We start from the raw sequence: 25,147 nt of genomic DNA, 5'->3' as shown, positions 1-25,147 counted from the left end.
TTCCCAGGAAGCCATGGTTTCCAGGAAATCCCGAGGGGCTCCTATGAGAGCGGCCTCGGCATGCACGTTAAAGTCACCCAGAACTAACAGCTCTGGGGACAATGCCCGTACAGCCGAGACCACCTCCAGCACCTCGGCCAGGGAATCTGCCATGCAGCGGGGTGGGCGGTACACCAGCAAGATCCCTAAACTGCCCTTCGGGCCCAACCTCCAGTACATACAATCAACAAATTGAGTCCTATGGAGGGGAGGTCTGGCAAAAACCAAGGACTCTCGATAGATGACTGCCACACCCCCTCCCCGCCTTCCCACCCTCGGCTGCTGTGCGTAACGGAAACCTGGCGGACACATGGCCTCAAGAGTTGGAGCAGAGGCTTCGTCCAGCCAAGTTTCCGTAATACATGCCAGGTCTGCGCGCCCATCCAAGATCATATCATGGATGAGCGAGGTTTTCTGAGCCACAGACCTGGCATTACATAACAGCAGTCGAAGGTCGGTAGGAACCTTGCGTCCCCCAGTTTTCGTCTGGTTCTGAGCAGACCCGGAACATGGGATGGATATAATGCATCTGTCCCGTGTTCCCCTATTCCGGCGTGGTCTGCTAGCAGCACCCTTCTAGCGCCTGCCGCCCAAACTTCCTATAACTTGGCCTCCCACCTCCCTCTCCGGCATTTTCATATACAGAAGCAATGAACTTCTGGATTCTGGTGTGAGGAACTATGGAATGCCCGTGTCTCTGCCATATGTGAAGCAGTGACCATCTGTTACTTCTGATGTCTTGACATATCATTTCGTCCAGGGTTCCCCGACTCATAAGATCCCATAATATGCTCAGTCAAACACTCCACTCTGCAGGTGACAGCCTCCTGCAGATACCTCCTTATCAGGAGGTCCATTCTGCACAATACAGGAACCAGGCCTTTAATGTTGTGGCACCTCTCCTTTGCAATTCCCTCCCCTTAAATATCAGACAAGAGCCGTCTCCATTGTCTTTTCAGCACCTACTGAAGACCTTCCTCTTTCAACAAGCCTTTTAAGTAGAGACCTTATCTCAATTGTCTTTTCAGCACCTACAGAAGACCTTCTTCTCCCAGGCATTTTAACTTTTTAACATTTTAGTATGTGTTGACAACTGTCTTGATTCTTCTGGTGAATTTTTATAATTTTAAAGTTTTTAAAGAAAGTTTTAAATTTGTTTATATGTAGCCTATTGTATTTGATGTTTGACTGTTGTGAACCGCCCAGAGAGCTTCGGCTATGGGGCGGTATAAAAATTTAATAAATAAATAAATAAATTCTTTCAACAAGTCTTTTAAGTAGAGACCTTATCTCAGTCTGCATCTATGTTGGAATTGCTTTTTAAGATGTTTTATTGCTTGTTGTTTGCTGCCCTGGGCTTCTTTGGGAGGAAGGGTGGGATAGAAATTTAATAAACAAATAAATAAGATTGGACCCTGTTTCTCTCTGTATGAATCCCCCTAATTCCTGTTTTTATGTGTTTATACCACTATTTTACTTGTTTCAGGTTTTCATTATATTATTGTTACTACTTTTATGTTGTACACTGCTTAGAGATTTTTTTTAATACTAAGTGCCTTATAAATAAATAAATATTATTTATTTATTAAACCTATTAATCACTTGTAACCTGAAAGATATCCAAGCAACTTACATTTAAAAACATAAACATAAATACATTATACCAGAGGGGGAAAAGCAATATATAATGTTAATATTTTCATACAAATTAAGCCCCAGAAATGGAAAATCTGATGTTTTACTGACAAAATAGCCCAACAGGGTTGGTAGCACCTGTGGAAATCTTCCTAATCTAACAGAGAGATGCAGACTCAGACATGTTGAAGGCCAACATGTTATGCTTGTTTTCTGTTTAGTCCTTAGCTTCACTGTTAAACAGTCCTAGTTACCTAGTTTTATTGGATCAAGCCAAAGTCCATCCCAATTCAGTGTGAAGCTTATGATGTTCCCCTTTTGTTTTATAAAATGGGAGGTGGGATAGATGTATGCCACCCTGAGCTCCTTGGAGGAACAGTAAAATCATATAATTATATATATAATTATATATATATATATGAACGTAATTGTGATTAACCAAACAGAGGTTTTTATTATATTAACAAAACGTTTCAGCTTCTGCCTTCATCAGCTGATGAAGGCGGAAGCTGAAACGTTTTGTTAATATAATAAAAACCTCTGTTTGGTTAATCACAATTACGTTCATATATATACATTAGGTGATTAACGGAATCCTTATAGGGATCCAGAGCAAGCTTGAGTGAAGTTCTGTTTGTTGCTTTCAAAACTGTCTTATACACACACACACACACACACACACAAAACATCTGGCTGATTCCTCTAACTCCTGTGGGTTAACAAAAACAAGAAACATGTGATGCTATATCAAGTCAAACAACTTATTTTATCTAGTGCAGTACTGCCTACTTTGACTGGCAGAGGTTCTCTGAAGCAGGGATAAGTTTGTCCTTTCAAATCTGCTGGACTACAGCTCCCATCATTCCTGAGAGTTGGCCAAGGCTGGCTAGGGCTGATGTGAGTTGGGAGTCCAACCACAACTGCAGGCCACTAGATTGGCTATGGTCCTCTACAGTCTCAGACAAAGACCTCACATCACCTGCTGTCTGATCCTTTAAAAAAACAACACCTGACAGTACCAGGGAATGAACCCGGGACATTCTGCACGTAAACTGCTGAGCTACTGAAGGGAAGGGCCATAGCTCAGTGGTAGAGCATGTGCCTTGCATGCAGAAGGTCCCAGGTTCAATCCCCAGCATCTCTAGGTAAAGCTGTGGGAGTGACTCCCTGCCTGAAACCCAGGAGAGCTGCTGCCAGTCAGTGTGGACAACACTGAGAAAGATGGACCAATAGTCTGTCTCAGCCTAAGGCAGATTCCCATACCTCTACAGCCCCTTTCCAAAAAGTCAATAAAAAGCCGTCCCTGAAGTCCTGAACCACCAAACAGCTTTTCATTGCTTGGAAGTTAAAAGAAAGAAAAAAAGTGCCTCCACCATTTCCTAGGTCTCTGCTTATCTTTTTTTCAAAAAAGCCACCCTGGGCTCCTGCTGGGAGGAAGGGCGGGATATAAATAAACAAATAAACAAGCAAACAAACAAACAAAACACTAATGACTCAGTCACTATGCCTTTATAAGCCAAAACAAACTAAGTGTTAAAAGAGACAGGTATTGACACTCCCAAAGCCTCAAAACGGCTCAGATTTAGAGACACCAACATCATGCTACTGTACTGGGAAGTCTGATGTGGCTCATATGTATCCATCCTATCTTTAATTCTTCTTTGTAATTACAAACTGGTTTTTGAAAGCGAGTCACTCCGGGATGAAACCTGACCAACGGCTCTTGCATAAGTTGCACCACAGATCGCAGATCACAGTTAAAATTAAGCATCTGAAAGCTTGTCTCTCACACCCAAACTTGCCCTCTCGGCCCACATAAATCTATTTCCCTCATTCTGCACAGATCTAGCCTTCTTCCATCTGCCTGGTGCCCTGGAACATCGCACCCTAGTTCATAAATACAGCACGCCACTCACCCTGCTCTGTCCTCTTTCCTATGGCACTGACAAAAATCAGGAAAGGAAGAGAAAATGCTGAGAGCGTTGAGAAGATTTAAAATGTGCCCATACTATTTTTTTTCTCTCTCTCTCTCTCTCTCCCTCCCTCCCTACCTACATATATATATGGGGAGAATATCCACTAAGTACCGGATTCCGACTGAATTCATCAGTCTGTTTCTTTTCGGACCGGCACAGATTTCTTGTTATGAGCTGCGGCTGTAATAGGCATGGAGTTTTTGCGACGCGGCTGCAATCAGCATGGACTTTTTACCTCCCCATTTTACGTAATTATCTTCATAATTTCATCTGAGTTTATGCATTCCTAACAGTGTGTAGGTGTGATAAACAGGAAAAAATAAACCACCATGATAATTTACACTTAAAAACTGCACCATTTTTTTCTGCAACCAAATAATAAAACCCACTAACTTAGCAGATCAAATCGGCAAGCACCAAAGCAAGTGGGGGGGGGGGCGTTTGGGATGGAATGACGGACTATCAGAATGCCAGCAGATCAGAACTAGGTAGCAAACCCAATTTCTCTCTCTCTCTCTCTCTCTCTCTCTCTCTCTCACACACACACACACACCTTTTAGCCCCAGTTATGTCATGAGCCCCACGGAGAGGCCTTCGCAGAGCTGCTCTGAAAGGGAGGACTGGGATCCAGGGGAAGGGCCCAGTGGGTTGAACAGGCTGGCCTGCAAAATCAGGGAGGAGCCCATTGATCTGCTGGCTGACAGTCCCTCCCCCAAGGTGCTGGCAGCCTCACGCAAGGCAGAATCACCAGAAGCCTGTTCCCTTACTCCACCTCCAGAGGATCTTTCAGTCTCCTGATCCAACCCCTGCTCCACTTCCTGTAGTTGATGCGCCCTCCGAGCAGGAGGAGCTGTTGGAGGTGGAGCTTGGGAGTGAACTGGAAGTTCAGACCCCAATGAAGACAGATGCAAAGAATTCATTTACCTTCTCTGCAATCTCCTTATCTTGCTTTAGCACACCTTTGACTCCCTTGTCATCCAAGGGCCCAACTGCCTCCCTGGATGGTTTCCTGCTTTTAATATATTTACAGATTTGTTTTATTGTTGGTCTTTCATGTTTTCAGCAATGTGCTCCTCAGATTCTTTTTTAGCACCCCTTAGTGTCTGCTTGCATATCTTCTGCAAATTTTGTGTTCCTTTTTATTCTCCTTATTTGGACAAGATTTCCATTTTTTGAAGGAAACCTTCTTGCCTCTAATAGCATCTTTGACTCCGCTCATTAACCACATTGGCCCAGGTGGTACCTTTCCTGATATGTGGTATACATTGCAGTTGAGCTTCTAATATTGTGTTTTTAAATGACCTCGAAGCATTTGGGAGTGATATGACCCTGTTGACTTTGCCTTTCCACTTTCTTTCTACCAATGCCCTCATTTTTGGGAACCAGCATCTATAACTTAGTCCGATAGCTAATTGGCAGCCTGTGAAATTCTTTCAACAGTGGCATAACATGGTGGCGATATCCTGCCCCAGTGAGTAGGTGAGCTACTGCATTTTGCACTAGCTGCAGCTTCCGGACCAATCTCAAGGGCAAAGGAAATCTCTTCAAGAGCAACTGTTGCATGAAAAGACCTTGGAAAGTTCCTCTGGAGGGGAGAATGCTCTGGAGAGGCCATCTCATTTCCAATCATAAGCTACAAGGGAAGTGCAAAATAAAACTGCATTCCGTAGGGTCAGATTACCAGTTGGTAAATTAAAGTGTAATTATTTTCAGCGCGACTTAATGACAAATGGGTTAGAGCAGATGTGTATACGTGTATCAGAGAAGGTGTATGTCCCTGACAGCAAAGATCTGCTTAAAGTTCCAGTGTTTCTATCTGAAAGCAGAACATTATCATTGCATTTCAAACTGTGATTAAGTAAACTTTCAAGGTAAAATTAAAAAAAAAGTATATTGCAGGCTTAATGACTTTGCTTTAATAAGACCTAAATTTTTTAATTAACCTGCCAAGACAAATTACAGCCAATAGCTCTCAGATAACTATTGCAGACAGCAGAGACTCAACGCCAAGGCCTCTTTGGGGAGAAGGATTAATAGAAAGCTCAGAAGGACCCGCTGTTTTGCAGTCAAGGGAAAAAAATAGACCATTAAATAATCATTGTGGTTGGGAGACTGCTAAGTATTAATTTTTATGGGAGGGTCTCCGAATTACAAGATGGATTAGGGGATAAGCAATATGGTTGCCTGCATTCAGTGAAATATAAAATAGCTGTTAAGTATGACCACCCTGTGTGATTTCATTGACAGTCTCCTGATATTTATTGGGGACTTAAATTTTTTTTAAAAAAAAACTCACCACAAATAATGTCAGTCTCAGCTTATAGCAGAGAGAGAAAAAATCTAGACTGCTTGGCATGGTTTGGTAATGCAGTGGCTGTGAGCCAAGAAATTCCTGGATCAAATCTCTCACCAGCCCCAAATTCCCTGGGTAGACAGAGGGCAAGATACTCTGCCTCAACCTCATCCCACCACCCGCAGTATGAACAAATTAATGCTGCCCTACCACTACGGATGGAAACATCAGTCACTTTCGGCTCTCTCAGTTCCTCACTTTTCTAATGTTAAATACAGTCCTCTACATTTCTGCAGCAATCTGAGATTTTTTTTTTTTTTTAAAAATCCTCATGAAAATTCTCCACCATATTATTGCAAATTTCTCCAAATAAACACATTTTTGTAAACAGTTTTGTCAAAGGTACATATTTTTGCAAGCCATTTCTCATCACATCATGTCTTTTTGCATGTTATTTTTGCATTTTAATGTGTACTACTAATATTTATTGATGTATTTTGCTGCTGTTTTGATTTTTGTTTACGTCTGTTTGGTTTGATTCCATTGTATTATTGTATTTATATATTTTCTGATTGTTTTATTGTTATGTACACCGCCCAGAGAGCCCTTGGGCTTAGGGCGGTATATAAATAAAATAAAATAAATAAATAAATATATTCATTTTTATGCACTCTTTCCCCTATTGTTATGTGCCTTCAAGTTGATTATGACTTATAATGGAGACGAACTGAAAACTGTGTCTCTTCCCTAATTCAGAAAAATCGCATAAAGGAAGAATACCAAATTTACAGCATGTTGTTGTTGTTATGTGCCTTCAAGTCGATTACAACTTATGGCGATCCTATGAATCAGTAACCTCCAAGAGCATCTGTCATGAACCACCCTGCTCAGATCTTGTAAGTTCAGGTCTGTGGCTTCCTTTATGAAATGAATCCAACTCTTGTTTGGTCTTCCTCTTTTTCTACTCCCTTCTGTTTTTCCCAGCATTATTGTCTTTTCTAGTGAATCAGGTCTTCTCATGATGTGTCCAAAGTATGATAACCTCCGTTTCATCATTTTAGCTTCTAGCGACAGTTCTGGTTTAATTTATTCTAACACCCAATTATTCGTCTTTTTCACAGTCCATGGTATCCGCAAAGCTCTCCTCCAACACCACATTTCAAATGAGTTGATTTTTCTCTTATCTGCTTTTTTCACTGTCCAACTTTCACATCCGTACATAGAGATTGGGAATACCATGGGCTGAATGATCCTGACTTTCCCCTATTATATGCATTTTTGTAAATATTGTTTAGTTGGCGAACTGCATCACAAAATTCGAATATGTGTGAATTTCAGAGGATGGCTGTGTTTCGGTTCTCATATTGTGGCCGCTGTGGGAAACATGATGTTGGACCAGACAGTCCTTTGGTATGAACCAGGAGGGTTCTTACTATATTCGTAAGACTTGGCATCTCCCAAACTATTTATTTATTAAATTTATATCTTGTCCTTCCTCCTAGAAGCTCAGGGTGGCAAACAAAAACACTAAAAGCAACCTTTTTTTTTTTAAAGAAAGTTTTTTAAAGCTCTTTTAAAAAAATTTTTAAAGTTGTTTTAATATATCTTAAAGTCTGTTTTTATGATGGTTTAAAGTGTTTTTAGTGCTTTTGTTTGCTGCTCTGGTCTTCTACTGGGAGGAAGGGCGGGAAATAAATAAATACACACTCTGAAACATCTAAAAAACAAAAGGCTTTAAAACATATTAAAACAAAACATCCTTAAAAATATCTCTTTAAAAAGCTTTTTAAAAATCTGTAAAAGCAATTCCAACACAGACACACACTGGGATAAGGTCTCTACTTAAAAGGCTTGTTGAAAGAGGATGGTCTTCAGTAGGTACTGAAAAGATAACAGGGATGGTGCCTGTCTAATAGAAAGCAGTGTCTATGGTAGGGATTGTCACAGTGGTAGCCAGTGCCTGCCAGTACCTCCAATGGTGCTCACAAAAGGTCTCAGTAATTATTCACAATGTACGAGAAACTGTTTGCTCAGCTTGGTTAGGTCATGTTTGCACTGGCTCGGCCTCTGATACATCGAACATGCCCCATGGAAGGATCTGTCAATTTCGGTTCTCTCAGTTTCTCATTTTTCCAATCTTAAATTCAGGTCTCCACATTTCTGCAGCAATTTACTATTTTTATTTTTGTAGGGAGCTTCGACTAATGTATACATTTTTGCAAGCCGCTTCTTGTCATACCATGCATTTTTGCATATTATTTTTACTCATATATTCATTTTCTATATACACCTTCCACTAATATATGCATTTTTGTAAACTGGTTGGTTGGCAAGGTGCACTGCAAAATTAGAGTAAATGTGAATTTTGACAGATGGCTATGTTTTGGCCCCCATGTTGTTTCGAAAAGTGCAGATTTGATCAATTTGGTTTTAAATGTGAAGTGAATCAAAAACTGTCGCCCTTCCCTACCCCACAGACATGCCTAGACATGACTTGGGTGTTAGAACTGGGCACCCCTTGCATTCTGAACAGAGGAGACATGAAAAGAGTTTCTCTCTGTGAGCCAGTGCACTGATATAGGTGCCTTCCCCCCACTGATTGGTAGTAGTGGTGCTGGTGAGGTATGCCTGTAACCATTCTGTGGTCCTGTCTACTTCTGCTCTGTATGGTGTGGCAGCCATTTTGTGTTGTGCTACATACCCCATGGCAACCATTTTGTGATTGATGCCCACAGCACTGTCTCAAAATTCCAAACATACCCACTGGCCAAAAAAGGTTGGCAACTCTTGCTCTATGGCATTTCTAGGGCTGAGAAATATTAGCATTTGAACACATTCAGTTTGGGCCAGAGTGACATCATTGTCAGAAATACTGTTTGATCAGGTTTGGCATTTTGTAAGCTGGAAAATGACAACCCTGTACCAACACTGACTTGGAAAGACTAAAAAGCAGACACCTCTTCCCCACAAAGTACGTTCTTACCAATGGTAGTGGTGAGAAACGAGATCATCTCAGACTCTTTCCCATCGTTGTAAAAGGCGAGGTGCCACATTCCTGAATCCAAATACTGAATAAATCCTGTCTCATGACTGGCCAGTGGCACAAATCCCTTGGGTTGCCGCTGAGGACCTTCTAGGCTCCGGGCCTCCTGAGTAAGTAGTCGCCTCCCATCAAGCAACTCTACAAAGTCAAACTGGAACACAAAGAAAAGACGTGGAAATGGGCAAGAAAAAAGAAGACAACATTTAATATTTTTGGGTCAAGGTTACTGAAATCTGTATCTAGGTTAGAATTGTGCAGTAGAATTTTGTAAAAAATGAAAAAAATCTGTTTTTCATTTATTATTTATTTATTTCACCAAGCTTTTTAAGTAGAGAGCTTTATCCCAGTCTGCATCTGTATTGGTTTTTTTAAAGATATTTTTACGATATTTTGTTTTTAGGATATTTTTATTGTTTTATCACTTGTTTTCTGTCAAGGGGCAACTTTGGGAAAAAGCATGGGATATAAATTTTATTATTATTATTACTATTACTAGTAGTAATTATTATAATTTTATATTTAAAAATTGTAACTGTTAACTGTAAATAAAACCTCTAAATAGGTTACAAAGTGGTTACTAAATTATATATTTATATGAAATCACTTCCTATGAAACATCTCAGAGCTATTTCACAATATAATGGAAGCATATGTACTGTAAAAAATTACATAGATAAAAACTATTTCAAATACAGATACAGACAATGGGTGCTGAAAAGATAACAGAGACAGCAGCTGACTGATATATAATGGGAGGGAGTTCCAAATGCTGGGTGCTGCCATGCTAAAGGCCCGATTCCAACATTGTGCAGAAGGGACGTCCTGACAAGATAGTATCTGTCTGATGCCCTCTCCTGCATAGCACAATGAGGGTATATAGTGGATGAGACAATCTTTTAGTTATCCTGGTCCCAAGCTGTAAAGGATTTGTATACCAGTACCAGCACCTTGAACTTTGCCCAGTAGCTACCTGACAGACAGCGCAATACTTTCAGCAGTGGCATAATATGATAGCAATATTCTGTACCAGTGAGCAGCCAAGCTGCCACATTTTGCACTAGTCACAGCTTCTGGACCAACCTCAAGGGCAGCCCCACACACAGCCCCACACAGAGCGTATGCACAAGAGCGGTCAGGCTATTCTCGTTCAGAAATGGCTGCAGCTGTCTTACTAGCTGAAGCTGGTAAAAGGCACTCTGAGCCACTGAAGTCACCTGGCCCTCTAGTGATCAAAGATGGATCCAAGAGCACACCCAGACTATGTATGAACCTGTTCGTTCAGGGTGAGTACGACCCCATCCAAAACAGGTAATTGACCAATTATCCAGACTACATTGTCTTTAGATATGCACTCCCTGCATTCAAATATTCTGCTGTAGTAGATGCTACTGGTAAAATAGGTATTTGGGAATTAATGAGAAATTGAGGCACCTACAAATGCTTAAAAGGTAGAAAGTAAAGTAAAAAGTAGCTATACTTGTCTACAAAGGGACTTGCTCCAGTCTAAGTGCCTATAAAATTGCGGTCGAATGGACTGCCTCCTCTGACATGAGCCGGGCAGTATGCTTTGATTAATAATGGGGGAAGTCTCCATGTTCCACTGCCATCTGAGGCATGGGGGTGGGCACATGAGAGAGGGTCTTCTCCGTGATGGAACTCCACCACAGGGCATCTTCCATTTCTGACACCACTGTTAGACAGATGTTTGCTCACAGCCCATCTGGAATCTTTTGCTAAGGCAGCCCAAGGTTGATATTTATTTATTTACACTCATGTGCCACCTTTCCTCCAAGGAGCTCAAGGTGGCACACATGGTTCTCCCCCTCCTTCTTTTATTTTCACAATAATCCTGTGAAGGGTTATAGCCCAAGGTCAAATACTGGGCTTCGCGCCAAATGGGGATTTGAACCCTGATCTCTCAGGTCCAACACTCGAACCGCTACACCACAAGCTTGCTATCTACGTCCACTAATATTTAGAAATTTGTCCCCCTTTCCTGTGCCATTTTTTAAATTTTTGGTTCCTTTTTCTATTTCAGCCGTGTTTGTGGGACTTGAGAGTGGCTGCAGGAGACAACAATGTGTAAGATGGACTAATGGTCTGACTACTGATACGATCCCCACTACAGGCCCCAAATATGTGGAAGTCCTACAGACCCTCTCAGGTGTTGAGATCAGCAGAGGGGGCTGGCAGTTCCACCACCCTCAGATGTTTGGGGGGGGGGCTGGGAGCTGGCAGAGGGCATTCCCAAAGTTGTGGAATTCCCTTCCCAAGAGGTCATCTGGCACCTTCATTATGTCAAGGCGCACCTCTGTACCTTTGCCACCTTATATGTTAGGACCCACCAGATCCTCTTGATTGTAACCTGTTTTAGCTGCTTTTAATATTGTCTTTTTAAAGTACTCACCCCTGGGACCTCACAGCGAGGCGAGAGGACGGAACCTACATAATAATACTATCTCCCGGCCTGGGAGATTATAGGGCCCCAAGCAGCAGAGCTGCAGTCGTATATTCTCTGAGCTCAACATACCCCAAGATGATTGCATTCTTCTTACCTGTGTGTGTGAAGGAGGGAGGCCTTTCCTGCCATAAATCCCAACCAACGCAGACTTTCCTAATGAAACGTTGAACTTCAGATACACTGGGTGGTCAATGAACACCTGAGATCTCCAAAAGATACCAGGAGGGATCTTCTGCATGGCTCGCCTGCCAACGTCAATCTCCCCAGTGTCTATAAAACTGTCATCTGGAAAGAAACTACTCGGCTTTCCTGCTGAGATACAGGAAAATAAAAGAAAATGTGGGATCAGATAATTATAATGCTGCTCCCAATCATCACCTCTGTGGCAGTCTATGATGATGGCTAGTGGAAATGATCATGCTCCTCCCCTGCATTGTACCTCTTCATACTTATTATTAAAGCCACAAAGCCAGAGGAGTTGTTTACCCTACGTTATGGGGTGCATTTCCACACTGCAAATAAGTGAACCATGGCTGGAGGCAGGCTCAGAGTTACCACCAAATCTGGAGATTCCTGCTTGAAAGAAACATCCGAGAAAATTCGAAGGATGCATGAAAGCATTTTGGTAAGACGTGTGGGTAGGGTGGCATTGCTTCCTGGGAGGAAGAAGGGCAAAGTGGTCGGAAGGTCGATGCTGGGCAAACACGCCAGTGGAGGCAATCTGGTGCTCCTGACAGTGCCGACCTCCCAGTCACCTTGTCTCTCCAGGTAAGTGTCCCTCCGGTTGGGAAGCGATCATAGTGGCTCCTCTCTACCCGGTGAGTGGCTTCTGATTGCTCAGCAGTCTCACATCGCCCCCCAAAACATAGCATTTCAACAGTGCACATGGCCATCATCTAGCATCTTTAGGCTCTAAAGAGGGCAATAAAAGGCCGGAAGGCCAGCTTTTTTATTACTCTAAGAAAATTCTCAACTGTCTCATCTTCCTGAATCATTAAATCTGGCTATGTTATGTTTGACTGAAAGAAGGACACTAAACTAGAGCTGAGCCGACATGTCTCAGAAGACATTTTTTATTTCTGATAAAACATTTGAGATTTTTCTTCTCACCCCTCTAAAAAAAAGGCCACTTTGCAGATTTTCTCCCCAAATATTCTCCACAATTCCATGCACCCTCACCACAATTCCTAGGAGCGATGCTAGCTCAGGGGCATTGTGCAGGATGAAAAACGGTGCCCAGGCTCCCAATCAGGGAAGCTGCTCCATTAGGGTGAATGGGGCACTGCTCCATCAACCTCAGACTGTCCTCAGCCAGCCCTGATCTTCCTTCCTTCTTACTTGCCTGCCTCCTTAGTTTCAGTGCTGCTCTTGCAGAACTTGGCAGGGAGAAGGACAGGGGCAAAACTAGAATTAGTTGGCTCTGCCTGTCATTGGCTCTGGCGCCACCTGCTGTTGGACACCAGCCACCACTGATACCAACGCAGCAGCACAACAAAAACCATAGCAAAAAAGAGGAAGCCATTGTTAATGATGAGCATTCCTCCTGAGAAAAGTTGGAAGAATTTCCCTTCCTCAATGGGAGAAATTCCATGAAATGGTCCACCTATTGTTTTCTCCCTGCAACCAGGGTGGTGAAGTTCAGAAGGCCATTCGTGCACAGCTCTACCCTAAACAGGAAAAAAATGAATAAAATAAATGGAGCTCTCAGGAAGATAAACTAAAATAATCATAGGAACTGATGCCACGTTTGTGTGGATTTTTGTTGTCTTTCCTCTTTAGAAAAAAAAAATCTAAGCAGCATTTGGGGAAACAAGAATTAAAACACCTTCTCCATCCACCACCTTTTTATACAGCCAAATTCCCTGACAGGGCATGTTTAGTGGCAAGGTCATGATTGGTAGCATATTCTTGAAGCCATAAAATAATTTTTTTCCTATTCTAGATAGAAAACGTCTACTTAAAATGTTAAGTGATTCCATCTGTTATCAAGTCAGCATAAACTCCCCCTGTGGACACATCAGGTTAGATGCTCTGGTGTGACTTTATTTAAAACAAGTGGGTGGTATTGGTGTATATACGGAAATCCAGCTGTCAGGAGTTCTTTTCAGATTTGTAACTATGAGCATGGGGCAATGAACAAAGGACGAGCCACCTGGCAGTTGCTTCTTCCCTGTCACCTGAAATAAAACTAGAGATTACTCCACTGTTACACCCCAAAAGTTTCATCTTTCAAACATGTAAAAAGCATGTTTTTGTGCTGTAGGGCTGCAGCTCAGTGGTACAGCATCTGATCTGCATGCAAAGGTCCCAAGTTCAAGCCCTAGCATCATCTTCAGGCAGGGCTGGGAGGGACTCCTGCCCGAAACCGTGGACAGCCACGGCCAATCTGAGCAAGACGGACCAAGGGGGCTGATTCACTATACGGCAACTTCCTATGTTCCATTAGGATTAGGGTGAGATTTTTTCTTCTTCATGTGTCCACAGAGGAACCCATTCCCTGTGCATCTGAGTGAGTCTCTGTTCCATCTGTGCCTCCTGACTGGAACAATGCCCTTAACAGTAACTAATTTAGAACACATGCACCCTCTTCAATTATGAATCCACTTAGCCAATGAGCACCATCTAGACCAATTTTGTTAGATGAGTTACTGAGGCTCAAGGACATGAACAGGGATGCATGCAGGGATGCGCTCTGCCACTTGCTTGCTTGCCCCTCCTGGCTACACGAAGGGTGGCCTCAGCTGCCCTGATGGAGGTGGACATGCAATAACTCTGAAAGAAGCTCTCTCTGGGTCCTGGTGCTGCTTCAGTCACAAATCTTCCCTTTGGGGGCAAGGTACTCAAGTGGGCAGTGGGTGAGCAACGCTTTGATGACACAAGTCATCTGGATACATTTCAGTCTGGTTTCTGTTCCAGTTTTAGTACTGAAACAGCCTTTGACCTCGTTTGCATGTCGTGCTTAGCCAAACTATGGCTTTAGTGGGCCCACGCAAACGTCTGGGACCATACAAGCGAACTAAGTTACAGCTTGCGGTTAGTCTGCTTAACCACAACCCAGGGTTCCTGCTAAGCCACAGTTTGGCTTAGCATGATATGAAAACCATGGGGTTGTCTTTCGATGGACAAAGGAAGTGTGACCTTGCTAATTCTCCTGGACCTTTTTGTGGCTTTCTCTGCTACTGACATGGTATCCTTCTGGGCAGACTGCCTCAGTTGAGAACTGGGGTCACAGCACTCCAGAGTTCCATTTCTACCTGGATGGCCAATTCCAATAGAAACTTCAACCAGTTATAATTGTATAGGATTGGCAAGTTAAATACCTTACAGCAATGCTACCCAGTTTAAACAGTCAGGAAACTCGGCCCTATCCTCAGACCTGTTGATCCTGTGCTATGACATAGCTTGCAACCGGTTGTTTCTGGTCACTTTCGCAGGCTTCCCTCCCCCAATTCTGGCTCCTATGCTTTCCATATTTTCTCCTTGCTTGATCATACACAGTGGCTAATCTTTTTTTAAAAAAATGTATACTGCATCATCCCCAAGAACACAAATGAAAATATGGTAGCTGGACTAGAACCCCAGTGGTTATGATAAGCAGAATGATATTGGATAGGGCAGTGCCCATGGGCGAAGGAGAGGCAGGGACTCAGGAGTTGCAACATGAACCATAAGTGAGACAGTTTAATTTAACTAGAATTTCGTTCAAAACACCTTGCTTTCATCAGCATGACACCTTTCCATTTTGGAAGGGATGATAAACATGCCCACTGCATCCCTAGAGCCAAATCCTGACCCACCACAAAAGTGGTTAATGCTTGCTTTTGGGGGAAAAAAAAGTCAGGACTTCACCTTTTGCAGGTATTTCTGCCATGGATTCCTCATTAGCTGCTATCTCATAGGTTGTCAAGCTGTCAGTGTTTTTTTTCATTTCTCCTGAGCAAAGACTGGTCTTATGTGCTTCTGAACAGCTGCAGCTTACTAATTCCAGTAAGTACCAATTCCTCATGGCATCTTGAGGAAGCCAGGAAATGACACACAAGGCAAGGACCCACCACAGGACAATTAAGAAGAGGACAGCTTCCAGATATTAAACTGGCATTTACGCAGAAGTAAGTAATCACTCATCTTTGCTTCTAAATAAAATGTTTAGGATAAGGGCGATAAATTGTAACAATAAAATTAACCGCTTTGGGGATAACTTCAATGACCAAAGGAGGAAAAGGGTATCTGAATGCTGGTATGGATTTTTGAGGAAAAAGAGGTGGAGGAAAGTGTGTATATATATAGGGAACTGGATTCTCCCTCCCCCCCAAATATTCAGATTACTAAATTAGAGGTGCCAATCTCAGACTTTGATTCCTGACATTCTAACATTTAATTTTGAATATTAAATTTAAGTGAATATACAGGAATCTAGTAGGATATCTTGGCTGTGGGTCACAGGATGAGGAAAAAGTAACACTCTCATTTCATCAGCAATGGAGTTTTGACAAGAAAAGTGATGTCACCCGGATCAAAGTTGAGCAACGTGGTGATTTTTGTTGTGATTATTCCACTGACTTCCAAAATGGGTTAATTCAATAAGTGGTTTGAAGGCTGCCAATTAAGGCTTGTGGTTCCAGTGGTTCTTAATTCATATTGTGTTATTAGGTATCGTCTCCACCAACAACCCCATGCCAACAAGCTGAATAAGCAAGAATTTTATCAGCGTTCAGTAGCCCTGTGAAAGAAGGAGTGTTGAAAAACATTTGAGGTCAGCAAAACATTTCTGGTTAAGAGGAAATGAGACATATTTTTTGTGGAGAAATATCCCCAAATGCATCTGAAAGAGATATTTCCCATCAGGAATGGCTTTGGATGCATCGTTATGGGGTAATGCACACTTCAGGACTTGTAGGGAATGTCGAACAAGGGACTGATGGAAACATGGATGGACAACTACTGACTCTAGAATGTGACGAAGTGGGAAAGTTCCAGGATGCAGTGGCCCTGGAGGAGAGGGCTATGAAGTTATGAGGATGGATGTCTGGAATTCAGAGGCAGACACAGAGGACTCACAACAAGGACAACACACCAACCGTACCTTCGCCGGCTCCTTTGCCTTTCCTGTCAGGTAACTCTAACCCCGTGCCCCCTGAGGAATATAAGGAGACGTCCGTTGGCACTGGCCAACTGCTGGCCGTGTCTTCCGTCATTTCATACATCGGCCCTTCCATCGGCTGCAGGTGCCAGTTTAGGCCAAACAGGTGCATGGCTGTGGTGAGCAACGAGAAAAGTCATCTTTGGGGGGGGGGTTGCTTCTCTGCCAAGGAGAATTTTGAAACTTAAAGACTGTGCCTGAGTCGCATGTTCTCTACTTCCCTAGTCCAAACCGTAGCGCTTTAGCATTGGCGCTAGCTTTCCATACTGCTTTGGATCTATATAAATATCTTAATGGCTTGGGCCTAGGATTTGTTCGAGCAGTGATGGAGAGCCTGTGGCCAGACATTGTTGGACTACAGCTCCCATCATCCCTGGCCATTGAAGTCCAGCAACATTTGGAGGGCCATAGGTTCCCAATCCATGTTTTACAAGAATCTATCCTTTCCTGTTCACAACCACAATCTACGAGAGCAAGTGACTATGGATTCTTGACTATAGCCTCCATTTGTCAGATTTGGCCAGCCGGGCTCATACAGGTATTATCAGTGGCTGCTCCCAACCACAGAGTTCTCTTCCCCTAGAAACACACTGAACACTGAGGTTCATTAAGAGCTGCAGTTTGGACTGGTTTTTGCAGGGTGGGTCTGAGGGCAGAACACATGTCTTATTATTGGCAAATAAATGCTCCCAATCCCCCATGTTTGCAGAGATAAGATGGACGCAGGTCAGGTACTTGAAAACCTAAAATGTGTGGGTGTTAGGCAGGGGTACTTAACCCCTTCTGTGCTTGTTGCTGGTTTTCTGAAAAGGCCTCACCTTCACCCTCTGTCCATCTTTAACCTAGGAATGATTTACAAGGAAGAGGTTAGTGTTCCCACACTGACTAGCTCAGTTTGAGACCAAGTTGAAATGACCCGATTGGTTTTGTAAACTGGGAGCCAACCTTGGCTGTAAAGTAGGGTACAAATATAATTTCATAGATAAAATACTTGAGGCTCATTCCAAATGGAACTCAAACTAACTTGTCTGAGGCGAAGACTTTCTGAATTAAGGGTGTTGTTGGATCTGACCATTTTGGTTTCTCTCTGATCTCGTTTTTTCAAACTTCAGTTCAGGACTCCATATTTCCTCATCAGCTTGCCAATGTTTAATAAAAAGTCCTCATGAAAATTCATTATCATTTTAGTGTGAATTTCTCATATACACATTTTGTATGCAATTTTGCTGAATATACACTCTTTGCAAAGCAGTTTCTCCTAATGCATTTTCTATGCTATTTTCATTAATATATGCATTTCTATGCATACTTTACCCCAATATATGCATTTCTATACACAATTACTTGGCTGGAGAATAGCACTGCAAAATGTGTAGTGCAAATTTTGAAGGATGGGCTGTGTTTCAGTTTGCATATTATTTCAGAAAGTGTGAATTATGTAGGTTCATCATTACATGCAAATTGAATCAAATTTCTCCCCCATCCCTTCTGGACTGAGAGTCAGGGCAAGCAGGGAGAAGGCTTGTCCATCGCTATGCCTAGATAACAGGACTTTGCACAAAACAAATCAACTAAGGCACCCAGCATTCAACAGCGTAGCAACTCTTTCCATCTTGTTTCTCCTTTTGCTGTTTGCAGGAAGATCGAAAGGGAACAGAACAGAGCTTTTGGCTTGATGAAATGCCAGCATTCTCCTAATCAGGTCAAGGGTGCAAGGGGTAGGTTGGAGAAGCAAGGCTGAAACACCTATTGGATTTGCTCAATGCCAGCATGCACTGCTTTGCTCATCCCTGTGGATCATGCAAGTCAAACCAGTGGTGAATCAATAGTAAGTTAAGGAATGAGAAGGCTCATTTAAAAAAAAATTAATAATAAAAATAAAGCAGTGTGCTAGCATGGTATATACAACAGAGTTTGTTTATACGATTAGCCATCACCTTCTAAAAGAGCAGAGGAAAGCAAAGCAGTTTCCTTTATTCTTTCTCTCTCTTTCACAACATAAACATTTCATATTTAATCATGAACCAAACTTCCCTTTGGGCTCTCTGCAGTTTCCCAGATTAGCCGTTCCCCATACTTAAAATGGCATTTCCTGATTAAGAGGGCACATGTACCCACCCCGTCCCAAAAATGTACTCTGCATATTCTCCAAGAAAGTTTACAGTGGCATTAGCATCAGCGCAATGCAATTAAGAATGGAAAAATGGAAAGAGACCGTCTCCCAACTTTGCCATTTTGTTTATACATTCATGCCAGAATTTGTTCCAGAAGGCAGCTTAGCACTGAATGTAGGGGAGAAGGTCAAAGCTACAAACTTGTCTCACAACTCTCTCATAGCAAAGAAAAACAATCTTGTAACTGGATGAGCAATTCTAGCTACCAAGTCTCAAATCCAACTTCCCAAAGCTCTCAGTGGATCAGCTATCACGCCAACACATGGTTTTGTCCAACTCATCATTAACCATGGTTAAAAGCTGCTTATCCCCTTCAGTTTGCTTTCTTTGAGCTCTCAGCTTCAGAATTTAATTTTCACTTTTTTAATAAAGCCCCTCACAATGAAAACAGCGACTATAACTATGCTTTGTCAATTTAGATAATATGCCAAATTACAATTAGCACAAACCATGGTTTGCAAACTCACATCAAAACCATGGCTTATCCTGATTTGCTACCAACTATGACTAGTATCAATTCAGATATCTCGTACAACCACAGGAAAGCTTCCTTGATCCATGATTTGGTTTTATAAGAAGAGCTCCTGCCGGATCAGATCAAAGGGAGTTGTACCACTTCAAGGTATAAAGTGGCTCTAAGTAAGCAGAATATGAGCACATCTCTCCTTTTGCCATGCAAATAAGGGATGAGCATCTTTAGTTATCAAAACTGCAATTAATCTTTACGAAATTCCCCTTAAGTTCATACATGGAAATGATCTGAACTGTGGGAAGGAGTTGGCTCACATAAGGAAGTCTTCAAACATATCTTACCCTCATAGCTTTCAAACCTCCAAGGCAGACGACTTCACAATGTCTCTAGACCGCTTATTGCTTTTACTATTTGGCAGTTCCTAATGCTTTAACCTGTATCTTCCTCTGTGTAGCTTAAAATAAATGAAAGATCTGGAAATATGAGTGAAAGATAAAAAGAAAGGAAATATATCCTTCAAAGCACTAAGAACTCTGAAACGCAAAATGGAAGCATTAAAGAGAGGAGCTGGGGTGCCCAATGTCTCAATCAAAGCCATTTCATTCTGGACCAATCAGTGACATTTGCTCTGCCATTTGTCTACTCAACAAGTCGGAAAGAAAGGCACTTGAGACACAAACACCTTCTTAACAATGTTTTTCACCTCACGGGCAACGGGCAATGCCTCTTCAGCCTGCCACTGAAGGCTCCCGATCTACTGAAAGTGCATTTAAGCAGAGTTTTAAAAAGCCATCTCGCTACAACGCTTAACACTTCTGAATGGACACGCTTTTGGTTTTGTTGTGTTTTGGCTACATTTCTCACCGCTAATTGAAACTATTTTATTTTCTCTTAAGCTCCTTTTCGGTAGCCGTCGCACCAGTGGTATTAAAATAGAATTTAAATGAGATTTCAACAGTATTTACGTTTATGCAGAGTGCTGCAATTGCAAACTTGTGGGGCGGGAGGAGAAGATGCTATGTAGCTGAAATTATTATTATAAAGTACACAGTCCGCCATATTTTTCCTTTAAGGGGCTGAGTTAATAAGTTGTGCCTCTGATTATCACTGATGAAGTGCCACTGCTGGTCATCTTTTCCCATAGTAATTAGGCTCTTGCTTTTCATTTTGAGGGCAGGCTTATTAACTTTTAATAATATTAAATTCCCACACGGTCAGTTGTTGCACTTTACCCTCCCCCTCTCTCTGTTTGCTGGCTTGGCCTGTCTTCCTTTCTCTCCCCTCTCTATGGTATCTCCCGTTCTGTTGAAATTTAGGTCGTTCCACTCTAAATGGGGCAGGGAGTCACCCTTTCAGAGAGGCTCAATAAAGTACTATGTACATCCACAGTGCTGTGCTAATTAATTAATTGATATCCTACATTTCTATGGCATGCTAAATGACCACAGGTGATCACAACTTTAAATAATTTGGAATTGGGGAGGTGGGGGGTGAAACAGGAAAAAAGTGTGTAATTGGAGGTGGTGGTAACCATTTAAAAAACCCACAAAAATTGTATTTAAATTCATATTTAAGTGAATTTAAATGGGCTCCTGCTGGGAGGAAGGGTGGCATATACATTAAATAATAAATAAATTTATATATAAAATCAGCATATATATTGGTTACACACTATTCTCTCTCTCTTTATCCCCCGCCATAATTCTTACTAAACGACATACTGTTCCAGGTTTTTTGTTACCAAACAACATATTGTTCTAGGAGTGAAATGCCACAAAAATGTGAATAAGAAAGAAAAATTACAGCGAGCTCCATAAGCAGACAAGTCAGCTCACATGAAAACAGACTGGTGTGGGCCCACATTTTAATCAGTATCCTGACGATTCAAATATTTCTGTTATCTGCTGCGGCCAATTTGTCTATGTTCAAAATGTATTGATTGATTGATATCCCACCCAGTAGAAGCCCAGGGCAGCAACTGGATTTGAGGCAGGGATGTATTCATCCAAGGTGTTGGGTGAGTTTCTTAGACCCCTTACGTTTTGAGCAGCAGGGTCCCTAAGTCTCCAGAATGCTATGAACAAATCAGCATGAAAGGGCAGTACGTTAGCCACTGAGAAGTGTCTTCTAACATGCTTCCTTGTCCTTTCCTGCTGATTGGAGCCAATCAGTGAAAGGAGCTGAGTCAGCTACTGAGAAGACCCTTTTTAGTAGGTAACACTCTCCTCTTTTGTGCTGATTGGCTCCCATGGACATCTGTTGTGGTGGGAGAAGGCATTAACGAGGATCTCATTCTTAACCCAACAGCAAAAGAAAAAAAAGGGGGGAGGGGTGTGGCTGTGACTATTATGAAGGGACCCCGCACTTCTGAATTTGCCACTATGCTACTGCCTGAAGGACTAAGCTTCTTGATTATCCTTGCATCGCCAGCAGTGACTTATGACGGAACCAAACAAAGCAGGCAGAAGTTCATAGTCAGCAGAGTCAACAAGGAAGGAGACTAGCAGGAAAGGAACGAAGGGGTTAGGAAGTCTCTGTGTGTGGCGGACAGAAACAAAGATAGTTATTCAGATGGCCAACAAAATGGACTCCTCTTAGGACAGGTTGATGGAGTGCGGGAGGTAGCTGGGACAAGCCACTGATTTTGACAGATCACTGTAAGAAGTCAAGACAAGCCATGCTTAGAGAGGCAGAAGAGACATATTTGGGGTTGGGGTGTATGTGTAAGGAGAAATCCACAGAAGTCAGCAGAAAAAAAAATAGAAGACCTTAAGAAGGGGGGAGGAAGCACAGAGGGAAACAAATGAAACCTCACACATTGCTGGCCTTTCATTAGCTTGTTGACTTGCTAGAGCTGGGAAAAGGAAATGTAATAAATAACCAAAGTGATCAATTACAGCGTTTTAAATTAAGGCCTGAGTAAAAGCCCCCAGGCTGAAGACACTAATTGATTTCTAAGATGGTGTTGAAAGAGGGACCCTGGAGAGAAAAAAAAACACCCTGGCGTGGCCGGATAGATCAGTAGCCTTTGTCACTACTTCTTGTTTAATCTTCCAGGGGGGCAAAGCCCTCCAGGCCAACGTTTTTTGTCTTCAGTTCCGAGCCACTGACCTTTAATTGAGCCAAATCTTCCAGTGAAGGCAATTTTCTCAATCTCAAATAAAGTCCCGTCCTCTCTCTCTGTAATGCACATCTTCAAAATGCCGTATACTCTACAGAGCCCAGAAGAAGGAAGGGAATCACTATCCCACCACCAGCCAAAGCATCGCAACCAGCCAGCCAAGCTTCCATCTTGACTAGTGATCCCAACAGATGGCTGGCTACGAGTGGGCCTACCCACTTTTATTTTATTTATTGGTCTTGTTCCCCTGCCTTTAATAGCAGTCTGGCTGGGGAAAAGATAGCCAGCAGAGGCATTTGTCTGGCACCTACTTCCTATTCTAGGGGTGGGGAAACTTTTTCAGGGCAAGGGCCACATTCCCTCTTGGCAAACCTGAGGTCCCCCAGGCCTGATCTAGTCTATGCCGCATGAAGGCCTTTTTATTTCCCCAGAATTTTAATGGTAAGCTGTTGTCATTTTCAAAAACTGTTAGGCCATGATGATTTTCAAAAAGTGTTATTCAGTCAGAAAGGCGGTACACATGTTAAACCCTTGAACAAAAATGTTCTGTAACGGTTTTCACGGTTGAGATTATTTTATACTGAAGGGCAGCACAGAGAGGAATCAAACAAATTTGGTGGGGAGATCTGGGGGAGAGGGGTGGGCTATTTAAATCCCTCCTTCCCATCCAGCAATTCTCCTCAGCCAGCACCTTCCCAAGCCCCTCATTTGCCTTATGAGAAACATCGGTTTTCCTTGTAACATGTAGCTCTACCTCAGACCAGAAATAAACCGAATCCATTAGTGTTTACCAATGCCTTTTATTCCAGATGCATTTAACCTCAAGGAAATATTTTGCTCCCGTTCTCTCTCTCTCTGTTTCCCTCTGAGATAAATCTGACAGTAATTACCAAGGTGACCATCCCACAGCTGTCTCTAACTCTACCTCTCTCACTCCCTCAGATGAAATTATGTGATTTTTGGACAAGCAGATGCTAGGAAATTAATCAGACTTTGGTGATGCCATTCAATGCTGTTAGCAGACAGTAGGTTTTTTGGGGAGGTAAAGAAGAAATGGTTGATTGCCAGTCTTTCATCAGTTTGGGATAGGGTTGCCTTGCAAAAGTAATCAGACCCCCAACCAATGCTCTCATATTACTGAGTTACAAATTGTACATTGTAATTTCATTCTTTATGGTATTTTATTTTCAAGCACTGAAACTCGAAATCAATTATTGGAAGGTGACATTGGTTTTATGTTGGGAAATGTTTGTAAGAAACAGAAAAAACTGAAACATATTGCTTGCATAAGTATTCAACCCTCACACATTAATATTTGGTAGATTCACCTTTTGCTGCAGTAACATCTTTAAGTCTTTTGGGGTATATATACAGTAGGGCCCCACTCATATGGCAGGTTACGTTCCAGACCCCTGCCGAAAAGCAGAACATTAATAAAATGGTGCCCGAGCCCGAAAAAAACCATAAAAGCGGAACAAGTGCCATATGAGTGGGGCCTTACTCTAATTGAAAAACGCTGTATTAGCGGGCCGCCGAAAAGCGGGGCCCTACTGTATATATAAGTTAAAAACCAAAACAGTACATAAGGAGGCAGAGGAAAGCCTTTTTAGGAAGGCTACACAATAGAAGCCCTCCAAAAGCCTTCCAAAGTTAAGAACCAAATGCCTGGGAAAAGAGAAATGTTTTTGCATGGCGCATAAAGATGTATAATGACGGCACCAGGAACACCTTCATGGGGAGAGTATTCCACAAATGGGGGGCCACCACTGAGAAGGCCCGTTGCCACTCTCCAACACCTCCTTCGGATGGGGCACATGAAGAAGGGCCTCCAATTCAGAGTTAAAACAGGTATGCTCCTTTATTGAACCAAGATCTGTTTGAATACATCTTCACACCCATCTTCTGCCTCAGCATTCCAGACAGAAAGAGCAGCACGGGGTTGTTGTTCAAGTCAGCATCCCAGCCTACCACAATACGCAAAGGGCCTCACCCTGCCATTTGACAGAGCAGCCTCAGGCAATTAGCCTTATTGGGATTTACTCAGGAGTGTGTCTCCTAGCCTGCAGTTTCAAAGGGCAAGTTTGTGAGGGAGAAGTCCCCTAGCCATGCCAAACATGAGAAAGAGCATCAGAAACAGTGAAAATTAGTATTGCTTTATTGAGGTACTGACTTTCCCATCACTATATCAGGACTGGAGCATCCCAGGAGCAAAGAGAAACATGGGGATTTCTCCCAAGACATGTCTCTGATTTCACTTTCCTATCACTAAATTGGAAATGGGGTCCTGATTAGGAACACAACCTGGAATGGACGGCACTATAGCTGTTGCTGGTATGCCACTGTAGATGAATGGGAAAGGTAAGAGCGTAAGTCTAACAACCCACCCTCATTATTCCCTCCCCAACAACTGAGATTCAGTGGTATACTGCCTCTTAATATGGAAGTTCCATTTTGCTGTCATGGTGACTAGATCCATCAACAGCTTCCTTCCATGGACTTGCCAAAGGCTCTTTTTAAAGCCATCTGTGCTAGTGAGCTGCCACCACACTTTATGCCAGTGAATTCTATAAAATAACCATGCAGAAATATTTTCTTCTGTATTTTGAATCTACCACTTGCAGGTTTGATTGGATGACTCAGAGTTTCATTTACAAGAAGGAGAGAAAAAATATTTCTCTAAGTCATGCATAAATTTAATGAACCTGTATCATTCCCACACATACTCCATCTATGGAGGATCTAGGGATCCTCATCTGATGTCTTTGCCTGTTCTTTACATTCTTTATATGTATA

The 25,147-nt window shown here is 42.4% G+C and overlaps 1 protein-coding gene across 9 annotated transcripts in view; it reads right to left on the bottom strand.

Annotated features, from left to right (window-relative positions):
• The window catches only part of TENM4 (teneurin transmembrane protein 4), an 850,566-nt gene that overhangs the window by 181,039 nt on the left and 644,380 nt on the right, over positions 1-25,147 (bottom strand). For 5 of the 9 annotated variants that reach the window (XM_061628962.1, XM_061628964.1, XM_061628965.1 and 2 more), the window contains 3 exons: positions 16,531-16,701; positions 11,542-11,759; positions 8,927-9,137 (listed from right to left, as the gene is read on the bottom strand). In XM_061628962.1, coding sequence (XP_061484946.1) covers positions 8,927-9,137; positions 11,542-11,759; positions 16,531-16,701 — 600 coding nt within the window. The remainder of the gene's footprint in view (positions 1-8,926; positions 9,138-11,541; positions 11,760-16,530; positions 16,702-25,147) is intronic. The other 4 variants (XM_061628963.1, XM_061628969.1, XM_061628966.1 and 1 more) reach the window with 3 other exon arrangements.

The sequence above is a fragment of the Rhineura floridana genome, chromosome 5 (assembly GCF_030035675.1).
Source record: "Rhineura floridana isolate rRhiFlo1 chromosome 5, rRhiFlo1.hap2, whole genome shotgun sequence".
Taxonomy (NCBI): Eukaryota; Metazoa; Chordata; class Lepidosauria; order Squamata; family Rhineuridae; genus Rhineura; species Rhineura floridana.
The sequence above is the reverse complement of the archived record's forward strand: the minus strand, read 5'-3'. Positions and strand labels throughout refer to the sequence as shown.